Raw genomic sequence first — 13,440 nt, 5'->3', positions numbered from 1 at the left:
ATTTCCCCTGTAAGCCTTAGTGATTTGTTCGTCGCTTTTAGTCGTAGAAGTGAGTACAAGTATATTGTTCGTTTTAAAAGTAGACTTTTGTTGAAAGTTTGAGAAGCAGCCATATTCCATGGCCAGTGTCTTCCGGTTATCTGCACAACCAAAACTCACAGATGGATTACATGCTAATGAGATTGCAAGACGCCCCCAAATATGTTCAGAGGGTGAGAGAGAGAAAATAATCTGCAAGTGCTTTGTTCGATGGGCAGGAAGACACGGTGTAACTAACGGAATTTCAGGCCTTTGACAATGTGGTTAAAGTTTGACGGAATTTCAAGACCTTTGACGATGGGGTTAAATTTTGGGGTCTTTGAAGGTTGAGGAATTTCAGGACCTTTGCGCCCTATGGTTCAAAAGCAGAAGTTATCATGCCTAAGAGAAAATTGGCAGTCAGAGTTGGACCGTGTCAAAAACGTTTCCTGGTGTATCTAGCACAAGGAGTGCAAGTTATGCAACATACGAGAGGTTTGATCCAAATGCATAGATTACTTAATAGATGGTTCAATTGACTGAAACCTCTGCATATTTGGGAACGTGAACTTGATGGAATCTCACATAGTTTTGCACCTCATTTGGCTCTAAAAGTGATAATGACGGGTTTTTGTTTCTCCTTTATAACCCTATTTACAAAGTCATCACTTTTTCCTAAAGTCATAATCGTTTCATCTAAAGTTTTTTTTCTCGATTGTAAATGTTGAAGGTGATTTTTATTAGTGCACATCTAGCAACTGGTGTCACTGATAATCACTAGCGTTGCACTGTGTTCATGGTGCATGAGAAATTTGTGGGGAGGTCTAAAATGTAAACATATGTATGTATGTATTGTATCAAATTACAACTCAATTTCACAGTGTACATGAATTTATGTAGGGTATGTACAATTTTTTTAGTGTATCAGAAACTTTGAAAACCCAATTAGTTTTGGGAAATTTTATTCCATTTAAGTTCTGGGTTTTGTGAATTTTTTCAAACTAATGAGAATGTGAGAAGAGATTGTGAGAATGTTGTATGATATTAATCACTTAAATGTGACTATATAACAAAGTAAGGACAATTTGACTTTTTTCTCTTAGACAATCATCATCTGAGAAAGAGCAAAAGTGTATTGTACATAAAAAGAAAAACCAAAAATTGAATGGCAATAAAAGAAGCTTCATCGGCAAGTCAGATTTGATTACCGATCATTGGATGAGATTTAACTCACATAAGTTGAAGTGGTGAAGTGTGGAAACTCAGCTAAGACAGAAACAAAATTTATTGACTTTAAGTTGCATCCCGGGGTCAAGGCGATAATATCTTGGGGTGAGATTTCATATTCCCTTTATGTAATTTTAACCTAAACACTTTTAATGTCAATTTCCAATATTTAGCAATATTGCGCCTGGTTGGAATATGTGGATGTTGCAGTTTTTAAGAGATTATGTAATTCATATTTTATTTTTCAATTTTGCTGCGGGTCGAGTAGGGTTTTAGCTAATAATTTTGATGGGCAAGTGTATCGAGGATTCATATTCCCGTTTGGTTTGGGCATTTGTAACATGTGAGTATAATAATTTTGGATAGTAACATAACCTTGGTTCTTCCTATTCACCGATCAGGTAAGTGATCCTTTTATCTTAATTATGTTATTATAATTAGGCTTCAATTGGCCAATTTTGTAAAGTCGATAAAGGAAGATTTATCTACTTATGTCTTCCATTTTGTTAATAAAGCACTATGTTCATTAATGTTTTTTTTTTCTCATTAAACACGGAAATCGATCGCTCTTATTTAATCTGCTTGGTTAGGGTTTGTTTTGATTCATGGGTAGTCTGTATCCCAATTGGGACGTGGTTTCCTCGATCATACAAAGGAATCCAATTTGTGAAAAGGTTTTTGTTTTAACATATCAAATCAAAGAACTCTCTCCATGGAATGCTCGCAGTACTTTTAAATTTGGAAAGTCAGTTGATAAATTATAAGAATCGCATTCTCTTCGTATTATCAACATCATACCTAAACATTCTCCTCCGCTTACTAGACATATTTCGCTTAAGCGAATGACCCATTTTTTTTTCCAGTGTTGATTTATCCAATTTTTCACATCAGAAATCCGGATGAAAACTCTCCTCAATTTAAAGCGATTCTAAGAGTACAACTGTTTTAAAACACTAAGAATGTACGTTAAGACACAAATCAAAAATCTAAATATGAACATTAAAGGAGAATTTTAACGAGAGGAATGATTACCCATGTTGTACGGTGCAAAAGGGTTCAAACCAGGTCCAAGAACAAGAAGATTTTGAGAAATTGAGATTGAAGATGAACCGGATAAAGAAAACCAATTTCAAAAAACATGTTTGATAATATGTGCAAAAACTATATATAAATCATATGCTACTTTTACTTTCTGACGTAACTTCGCTCATGGGACTTTCCAAACTAAGCTAAAGCTGATATGGAGGTCAAGTTCTTCTTCTTCTTCTTCTTCTTCTTCTTCTTCTTCTTCTTCTAGTAAACTGGACAAGTGTTCTCATTGACCATCAAAATATTTGGTAAATTTATACACCAAATTTTCATTCCACTCTGTAAAACACAGGCAGTACCACGTGGGATAAATATGGGACCTTAAGTATGTTTTAAGTGAACCCTTAATATGTAACATGAAGATATCAATATCTGTATCTCATTTGTATATAACATAATTATCAACCAGTTGAGTTCCACTTTCAAAATACTAAAGGAGTATGTGCTTTTAGACCACTCTATAGCAACAGGCGGTACCACAAAGAATAATTATGAGACCTAAGTATGTTTTAAGTGAACCCTAAATCTGTAACGAGTGCTGGAAATTATTAGTATTCTGGAATGAACCGATCACAGAAAAAAGTGTGGTATAATATTAAAATTTAGTAAAGAATTTTTTTTAATGAATCAGAGAAAAAGAAAACACAAGAATATGTGAAATAATTGCCGGTCCTTTCCAATTATGCAACGCGATATGCATATCAGTTGGACCTCCAGGTAGATAAATATGAAGATTCGGTATATTTAAAAAAACTTGCAACAGCATGCCAAAGTTAACACTTCACAAATTTTATTGTTTGGGTATTTTTATTAACCAAATGCACCTTCGATTTAAAGATGTTCCAATAAATTTGGGCCACGGGTGTAGGTGGAACGCCACACCAATCGGAAACTCCCACCAGTCCCGGTGCTTAGCATGGGTTACATACTAGTAATGGGATAAAGTTGCGATAAAAGAGAAAAACTGATCTAACTTTTCATCCATCTTACTTGTCGATGTTATTCTGTTTCCATCAGGAACTTCCACATCGTGTTACCTATTATATGAATCAACTACAAAAATACCTATTTACTGAAAATATGAAACTTACCATTTTAAGATTTCAAATACATGGATAAATGAAATTGTGGCAGAGTTGTAATTGTTGGAAATTTACCCACTTTGATGATTGTGAGAGGATGTCAATATGGATAACTTAATGCAGTGTTCCCAAGAGATGCAAATCTTCTAAGCCTTAATATCTTCTCATATTCCTCTTGATATTCCTTGATCGAGGACAAATAATCTTGCAATTAATGAACTCTGCACTCCTTACTTGAACTCAATTTGAATAACACCCTATAATAGCACCTTACCACAACTTTTGGAAGGCATATGATCCATTCCAAATGCCTTAGATTAAACATGATTTCAAGATGCCTACATCCATTAAGGAAATGGAACATTAATGCGTAATGGTACTCAAACTATATAAAGGTCATCGCAGTTAGAAAGGCATCATATTTTTCTAATACATAATTGAATTGTATAAATGAAGAGAAAATTACGATGATCTTTCTAAAATTATAACGTAAATAAAATAAATCTTTATGGTCAATTGAACCAACGCCTCTTTTACATTTTCTAATTGTTCTTTTCTGAAAGTATTACTTTTAACTTTTAACATTCTCTTCCAATTGTCAATCTGACCTACATGCACTTCGTTGAAACTCACCACCAGAAACAACACCATATGCAACGGAAACAAAGTAAAACAAAAAAAAACATCAGGGATTGTTGGTGTAACTTCCTTGTATAATTATCGGAGTTGAGAGAATTTGCACTCAAATGTCCAAGTCCGTATTAAAAGTGATCTTACTGTCCTAACTAAGCTGGTGATAATGATCCATAAATAGTTATCACAAAACTAATAATTAAAACAAAACATACGATGAATAAGAACTCCTGAAATAAAAAATAAAGATATTCAAGAAAGAAACAAACCAAAGGATAATAGGTTTAGGTTTAACCAAGAATATAGATTTTCTTATTGTTTATTCTTTTGAATAAAAATCGCACCTGCAAAACAAACCAATAATCGAAGCAAAATATACGAATAATGAATAAGAAATGGATGAACGAAGTGCAGACTAAAAGAGACTTGGAGGGGTTAGAGAGACCGGGGACATAAGATAGAGAGGCAGGAAAAAAAGAGTATCCAACAATCACAATTCAAAACCAAACGAATTGAAGAGATTACTTGTTTAACAAAAAATCACCAAAACTTCGAATCCTAAATTTATTTAGACAAACCTGTTTCGAATCCACTTACAAAACTCGAAATATCGATTTGTTTAGTATATGTAACTGGTGGTTGTGACGAAGAAACCTAGAGTGTTTTTTTTCGCCGCTTAGGTTTTTTTATCTTGTGGAGAAAAAACCTAGACGTACGTCAGTACGTGGGTAGTAAAAAAAATTATCTTGTGGAGAAGAAACCTAGACTACGTGGGTAGTAAAATACGTGTAAGAGACGACAAAGGGTGCCCCATGAATTCTTATTGGTCTAAATATTCTCCGGTGGGCCCAGAAGCTTTAAGAAGAGAGCTTTGTTCATCTTTTAACCACAACAGAAAGAATTCACCTGAAATCATATTATTATATATTATCATTATTAGTTAATGTGTCGGAAAAGATAAAGCCTTACATGGGTTTACTCAATAAATACTTTTTCTGATTTCCAGAGACTTTAATAGATTTCCAAAATATTGTATTACTGGTTGTATACTTTAGAAAACTCCTTGTAAGTATTTTTTTTTTTGATAAAGAAGAAATTTATTGAGTTGTTAGCTGAGATAGGTTTGCATGTCTTTTGCCAGAAGAATACATAGTTCAGGATTGAAAGACTCATATGCTTCAATATTTGAAGTTGTCCTTCTGACTGAATTAGCTATAGAGTGAGCTACTTGATTATTAGTTCCACCCACAAAAGAAAAAACACAACTATTAAAACATGAAGTAAGGTTTTTAATCTCCTTTATTATGTTCCTATTCTCCCACTGAACCAACAGAGAACTTCCAGTGATATATTGAATGACTAGCTTAGCATCAGCTTCAGTGTGGATGTTATTTAGATGCTTCTGCTTTGCCCAAGATAGCGCCTCCCTCACTGACATGCATTCTCCAGCCTCTGCGCTTAATGCTCCATTTGTATAACTCCCTTTGATGCCATTACAGGTACCTGTATGATCTCGTAAAACAAGACAAGTTCCCAATTGGTTAGTGTCAATATCAAAAGATGCGTCAACATTAATTTTGCTAGTTCCACTCTCATGTGGTTTCCACTCAGAATGGTTATCAACAGTTTGAATGCTAGAATGAGATGCAGAAGCATGCATATATGGAGATAGATAATAAAGGATCTTGTGCATGGATGAAATTGGGTTTCGAGATACTCCCTGAAAGACAACATCACATCTGTCTTTCCATAATATCCAAGCTCCTATCATGAAAGCGTACAACAGGCGCTCCTCTATATGTGAAATATTTGAAAACCAGCTTATTACCCATTATGAAACTGTATGAAATTGTTGTCTGATAGATCTATGTTTATATTCATCTCCTTCTAGACCTTCCTGGCATGACTACACTCGAAGATAATGTGTTCCACTGTCTCATCAAAGTGTTCACAAGTGTCACAATGATTCTCAATGTCAACATTATATCTAGCTTGCATGTTTTTTGTATTGTGAAGGTCTCTGATACACTTCCATGCAAACAACTTTATTCTGTGTGCTGCTCTGCAGTTCCATAATCTCCTCCACACCAATTTATTAACTGAGATACCATTAACTTGTACTTCTCTGTCCGTTTTTGTAAGCAATTTATAGGCACTTTTAACTGAGAACTTGCCATCTTTGGAAGGCATACAAATCATGACATCCTTCTTAGATTTATCAATAAAAAGAGCTTGTATTTTCTCTGAAGTGTTAGCATCAAAAATCTCGTTCAAAGTTTGTGTTACTCGTTATAAACAAGAAAATTTAAAAACTTTGCATACTTACCAATTTTTAAGACTTTGAATGACATTTATGTGTATTTTTGTCTTAGATAAAGTCTTGCAAAATATGAAAGATTTTGGGGGACTTCTACAAAAATTTGAAACTTCATTATTATCTTTTTTTTTTTGATATTATTTGTTTTTATTTCAAGTTGATGCAAGCACTTGCACGTATACTCTTGATCCATTTCTCTCTCTCTCTATTATTTTTAGTTATATCCTAAATGTGATATTTATATTTATATATATATATATATAAATATGTGATACATATGATACGATCAAACTTTTTTGGTTATGTTATTTGTTGAAATGAAAATTTCCGTTAATGGCTAAAGCGTATAGATTATGATTGCTGCTCAATTTAATTTGCAATCAATGTTTTTCAAGAATTGTTTTTGATAGGATAAATTTTATAGAATTATACAAATATCTAGATTTGTCATGCTTGGTTGTTATACAATTCTCCAGAAATCTTGTTTTCGTAACGTTTTAGAACTCTACAAATCTCTACAAGAATTAGGCCAACTCTACAGAACTCTGCAAGTATTTTTCCAACTCTGTAGAACTCTCCAAAAATTATTATTTTTCACGATTCTTTTTAAATCTATACAAATCTAGAAAAATATTTATTGAGTAAACCCCATTAAGAAGCCGTTACAAAAGTATATATAAAGGTAAAGGAAAGACTGGTGCCGGATTACAAGAGTCAAGGTAAGTCAACAGAAAATGACCTCTACTCTGTAGCTTCCAGCTGATTTTAGCTAGGGCTGCACATGGGTTGGGTCGGGTCGGGTTTGGCCTCACCCGTCACCCAACCCACTGATGGTGGGTAACAGAAGTTGTCACCCACAACCAACCCAACATTACAATGGGTCGATTTTCACCCTACCCACATTAAGGTGGGTTGGATCGGATGGGTGGTGGGTTACCCACCATAAAATACAATGAACATTACATTAAGAACCCAATTGAAATAAGCCAACCCAAAATCAATCTTAGGAAACAAAACCCTAATTAGTATTTACAAATTACAATGATTTCTAGTCTCACCTTTGGTTGTTGGTTTACTGGTGACGATGTTGATTGATTGCTGATGGTGATGCTGTGATTTGATTTACAAAGGGAAGAGAAAATGAAAAAATAAACTGAGCCTCTGAGACTGCCGTTGAAGGGAACTGATTGAAGACTCTTCAGTGAAGAGAAGCTACCGATGATTAGGTTTAGACATTATATATTATCACTTCAATGGATGTCGTTCATCTAGGATAGGTAATCTAAGGGTTAGCATTAATTTAGAAATATTTAGGTGGGTGGGTGGGTTGGGTCGGGTGAGGGAAGTTGTCACCCACAGTCGACCCACCATACGATGGGTTTTGATGTTGTGATCCATAGTCGACCCGCTCCTAAATGGGTTGGGTCGGGTGCGGGTAATTTCAGGCGGGTGTGGGTTGGGTTGGTGGGTTGAGTCGGTTTTGTGCAGCCCTAATTTTAGCCCAGTCACAAAAAGTAGAAGCTCGATTACAAGCCCAGACAAAAGAATTATGTAGTAGTTCGAGTTCTTCTTAGCAAAAAAAAAAAAAGAATGATTTTTAGGGATCATGGTTTTTTTGGGGGACCATGATCTTATTGGGCCACCCTCCCTATAGTTATAAGGGGTGTCCTAGAACATTGAAATGACTAACCTACCCTTAATCTAATTTAATTTAAACCCAACACAATAACCACCTCTCTCTCTCTATATATATATGTAACCACCACCTCCTCTCACCACCACCTCCCACCACCGCCGATTACCACCACCACCACCAACCACCGATTACCACCACCACCCACCACCGCCGATTACCACCACCAACAACAACAACCACCGATTACCACCACCGCCCACCACCACCTCCAATTATCACCACCAACAACCACCGATTACCACCACCACCTCCGATTACCACCACCACCACTATATATATAGCTTAATTTAAAACATTAACAAAGATATTCTCACAAACCCATTACTTGTCATTCGTTTTTGGTTGAATAAATGAGAACTAATCATCAAAATGAGTTGAAAATGGAAGTTGCAGAGAGGTTTAATGGAGTTTTTATTTTCAGTAAAAGATTCGGTTATCACAAATTATTTTTTTCTTAACCGAACTCAAAGTTCGGTTGATTCGCAAAAAAATACTTTTAATCGAACTCCTTGTATTAGAACAATACAAGTCCATAAATTCGGTTCGTTCGCAAAATTATTAAGTTTTCTTTGTAACCGAACTCTACCTATAAGCCCAGTTCGGTTGATTCGCAAAATATGTTGAAGTTTGCGAACCAACCGAACTTCTAACACTAGGTTACTTTTAACCTGAAGTTCGGTTGGGAACTTGGTTGCGTTGAAGTTTGCGAACTAACCGAACACACAAGATGTACTCAAATAAATTGTCAAGTTCAAAGTTCGGTTACCTACCATTTTATCCTAGGTAACCGAACATTGCACTGTACGACTAAAACCTCCATTAACGAGCGAGTTCGGTAACCTGCGTGTTTGGAAAACGTAACCGAACTACACTTTCAGGTGTGTTCGGTTACATGTTCTTGACATATGGTAACCGAACTACACTTTCAGATGTGTTCGGTTACATGTTGTTGACATATGGTTAACCGAACTGGCCCAGATTTATATAAAAAATTTCATGTTTTTGAAAGTTTTGGAACAATTCAACCAACATTATCTAAGTTTGAAGCATACCTGGGTACCCAAATACCCTTCCTCCGGTTGTGGTTGATAAAATCCATCGTTTTTCATGTTTTCCTTCTTCATCTTCTCTAACTTTACTCTCTCAATAATTCTACTTCTTTAAAAAAAAACTCATCTGATTTTTTAATCTCACTAATTATCTTTAACTTAATCATCTCACTAATCATTACACTAACTATTATTAACACTAGCTAATCATCACCCAAAATTAATCAGGAGGATAATTTAGGTATTAATATAATATCTAGACAAGGGGTGATCTAGATTTACTTCTAATGTCTTTACCCAAAATAAAACCATGGTCCCCGAGAAAAATCAAGGCCCAACAAATCGTTCAAAAAAAAGATTACAAGCCCAGACAAAAGAATTATGTAGTAGTTCGAGCTCTTCCTTGACTAACTGCGGACCCATCCTGCTCTTCCTTTGCTGGTTCATTGAAGTTTCTTATGTGATTAATGATTATGTAGTATAGGTCGAGCTCTTCTGTGCGGATAGCCATGAGAGAGATGGTTCAACGGATTGAAGATTGGGTAGTTAGCTTCTTGTTTAGGCGATGGCCGTGTTAATAATTTACGTGTACTTGTTTGAACTTTCACACAATTCTGAATTACCATATTTTCCTTTATAAATCTCTTCCTAAGTGCCTCTCTTCTTGTATTAGTATTACGCATTTCTGATTGAACTGTCTTATCTCTTTGGCAGAACTTCTGACTATCAAGCCTCTCGAAATCGAACAATAATCTTCTTGCTTTATTTGAGTTTGGGTGATGGTGGTGGTGTTTCCCTGAATGAAGTTGTAAAACTGCTCCAATAATTAGACCTTGACAGAACAGAGAAGGCTTTTTGAAATTTAATGATATAAATCCACCAAGAATACATACCAAGTTTTTGATAGTATTCTCGAACCTTATCAATTTCTGCATTCTCCTCAACCTGTCAATCCTCACCCATGCATAGAGAAATTATGGTTTGAAGAATCAAGGTAGCCATCATAAGTACAGAAAAACAAGGTCAAAAACCATATATGCACTTACTTGATGTTGAAGAATGAGATACCAATACACAAAAAATTGCACGAGTGCCTGGCCGCGGCGAGGATGATTATTACATTGAGCAGACCTTGAAATGATCGGACAGATTTGAATGAACTGTGACTTCAAACCAGTTGATTCTACTCCAATTGTATGCATTTTTAGAGATGAAACGTGAAAATGTTGAATTTGATGAACAGACAAAGTTGAAAACTTAGAATGAGAAAAATGCCGTAGTTGTTGTCAAGTTATAGAGGTCACGTTTTGAAAGTCGTCAGATAACATACTTATGTAAAGCCAACTCACTGCCATTATCCATACCTCATACTTATACATTATTCAACTTGACATGAGCATTCCACGTTTTGAAAGTCTCCTTTCTCTAACCTTGTAATAGTCGATATACATATATATATAAATATTTTTGTGTGTGTGGAAATTCGATTAGAAGTTCATCTCTGGAATTTGTCTAATATATACCAAAGCACAATATCAACTAAAAAATCGAGACTGATTATAACAAAACATAAAAAATAATCTAACAATTTTGTCAAGTCCAATGTTTGAAAATACGAGTATGTGTAGCAATAACCAATTTGGAACTACAAATTTCGAATTTCGGATTAACAACAACCACCAATTGGAACTTAAACAAGCAATGTGGTTCCAGCAGATCTCCTACGGAACCAATTAAATACGGGAGACTCGCATTTTATTCCTCTTATTGTTTGATTAAACATTGGAGCATTTTCTTTTCTCGGATACAAATTATAGTCTACGGAGTACCTGTGACTAAGCTGAGTTCTGCGATGAGGGTAATCTTGAAACGTATAATTCGCCGGATCAAACACCGGGCAATCTTCTCCCAACTTTGATGTTGCTTTATGAGTTCTCAAACAATTCTGAATTACTATACTTTCTCGTATAAATGTCTCTTTCAGTACTTCTCTTGAACATTTAGTATTTTCCTTTACTGCATCTTTATGTAAATAGCCGCTACTACGTGGTCGACGTGCTTTATCGCATTCTTCACATTTACTTCTTTTATTTCTCTCGAAATCAAATGTTGTTCTTTTCGCCTTATCAGTGAGACATATATAGGCCTGCAATTGATTACTCAAATAAGACCCTTTCCCTATTCAAGGCATATGCATGGCGCTCGGACCCATTTACTAGTTTACCATAATATGCATACATTTTTAAATCCATCTTCAACAAAACTAAATTCTTATGGCAATTGAAAAATATATTGGTAGTAGAATCTGACCTCAGAGACAAGTTTGAATGCAAGTTCAGCGTTTGGATGATGGTTTTTATCAGGATGAAGTTGCAAAGCTACAAAACAAGACACCAACAGAGCAATTAATCGAGAAGAAAAGCATGAGAAATCCTAAATCATATCAGAAATCAAATAAAAACAAGCACATACCAAGTTTACGATATTGCTTTCGAATCTTATCTATTCCTGCATTTTCTTCAACCTGATTAATCCCACCATATTAGCACAGTCTCAGAAAAACCCAGACTCAAAAGCATAATGTAATAACAAAAAAGGAAGCATTAAAATCCAACGACTTACTCTAAGTAGAAAATACCAATCAATGAAAGATGATCTGATATTCTGGTAGTGATTATGATGAATACATGCAATATGCCTAAACGGTGATACTGTCGATGATGTTAACGCTGAACATATTCTTCTTACCAACTCTGACTTCGATTCATCTTCTTGTGTAACAAAAATTCCCATTGGAAAAGATGATCAAGTATGAAGGGGAAAAAATGGAACCAGGATAAATATCAAAATGTGGTGATAAATTTTTATTGAATTGAATTTGGAGCGGTTATGGGTATATTTCGGAATTAATAAGGTCGAATAGATTATCTTCCGCTTTTTAAGGGAAAATGAGAGGGAAAATAAATAAAGAAATAAAGGATTTTGGTGCTGGTTTTAGCCGTTGAGATTGAAACGTGTCGCTTATCTAGACCGATTTAATTAGTATGTATTTTGGTATCTGGAATGGTATTTTGAAAATTAAATTGGTGTCACGTGAAGAAAATGAAAGGACAAATTAACCAATGGAAGACGGTATTAATCACTAATCACGAGTGATTCTTGTACGTTAAATTTTGAATTTAATTTAGGAGGTCGAATACGATGAGGTGTTGGTAGTGCGATAGATTAAGTAAAATCGGTTTGACTTTTCGAGTCCTGTGTGATTGTACGGATGCCGAAGCATTGAGAATACCGAGCTTTTTTGTGCACAGAGACCAAACATGGTCGAAATCCAAAAGAAGGTCCCCCAACTAAAATAATATATAAAGTGTAAGCTGATTATTTTCTAGTCACCGTACACACTTGCATTCAATGCAGTTAATATCGGATATCGGTTCATCTCGGGCGGGACCGATACACTGGTACGATTTTATATCGGGGATATTATCGATGAAATGTCGGTATAATATCGGTTCTACATTTAGAGACTATAATTTTATATTAAACATTTTCTCCACACATTTTCGGATAAGATATAATAGATAACATCAATTTTATCAAAAAAACAAAAGAATAACTTTATTAACTTGCTTCGAGAGCTACATGCACCTCTACTACCACCTGGAAGACTTTCTTCGCCAAAATTAACCTTAAACTTTATAGAAAACGACCAATACCGTCTCATATCGGGAAATGTAGGAAAATTTCGTATCGATCGATACGGCCGATATTTGACCGAAACGGCCGATATTCCACCGATACGGCCGATATTATCGGGCGAATATCGTATCCCCGATATCCTTCTTATCGTATCGTTTTGGGCCGATATCCGAAATATCCCTGATATATCGGCTGATACGGCCGATATTGACTACATTGCTTGCATTTAGGCTAATTGGATTTTGGATCGGCCATTTTGAAATTTGAAGTCAGGTGACTCACTGGAGTTCGAAGGGTTGACGAGTCTAAAAGTTTATCTTGATGAAGAACGATTTTTATTAGAGTTTTTTTTTTTAATTTTTTTATTTATTGAAAAATAGCAAAAAGGGAAGGAGCCTCTCATATATGAGGACTTTGAGATCTTTCTCCAGCTCTGGCAAGCTTTTGGAGAGCTTTCAAAAGATTCCAAACTTGAAATTAGATTGTCCATTCTAGCATTTGGTTTCCAGCTAGTTCTTCTTGTCCCTCCTTGAAGAGCTTTCATTATATTCTGGTTACATCCCAAAAGATTTAGCTTTTTGCATTGTAGATTCACTGCCCACTCTAGAGCATCCTGAGCTGCGATGCATT

The 13,440-nt window shown here is 35.2% G+C and overlaps 1 protein-coding gene across 1 annotated transcript; it reads right to left on the bottom strand.

Annotated features, from left to right (window-relative positions):
* Window positions 1–10,779: 10,779 nt before the first annotated feature.
* LOC113317868 lies at window positions 10,780–11,956 on the bottom strand. The gene is made up of 4 exons (XM_026565992.1): window positions 11,734–11,956; window positions 11,584–11,635; window positions 11,422–11,489; window positions 10,780–11,257 (listed from the first exon to the last, which is right to left on the bottom strand). Exons 1-4 carry the CDS (start codon window positions 11,902–11,904, stop codon window positions 10,802–10,804), a joined length of 747 nt encoding a protein of 248 aa, XP_026421777.1. The 5' UTR covers window positions 11,905–11,956; the 3' UTR covers window positions 10,780–10,801.
* Between the last annotated feature and the right edge of the window lie 1,484 nt (window positions 11,957–13,440).

Source organism: Papaver somniferum, chromosome 10 (genome assembly GCF_003573695.1).
Source record: "Papaver somniferum cultivar HN1 chromosome 10, ASM357369v1, whole genome shotgun sequence".
Lineage (NCBI taxonomy): Eukaryota > Viridiplantae > Streptophyta > Magnoliopsida > Ranunculales > Papaveraceae > Papaver > Papaver somniferum.
Note: the sequence above shows the minus strand (reverse complement) of the source record. Positions and strands in the feature narration are given on the sequence as shown.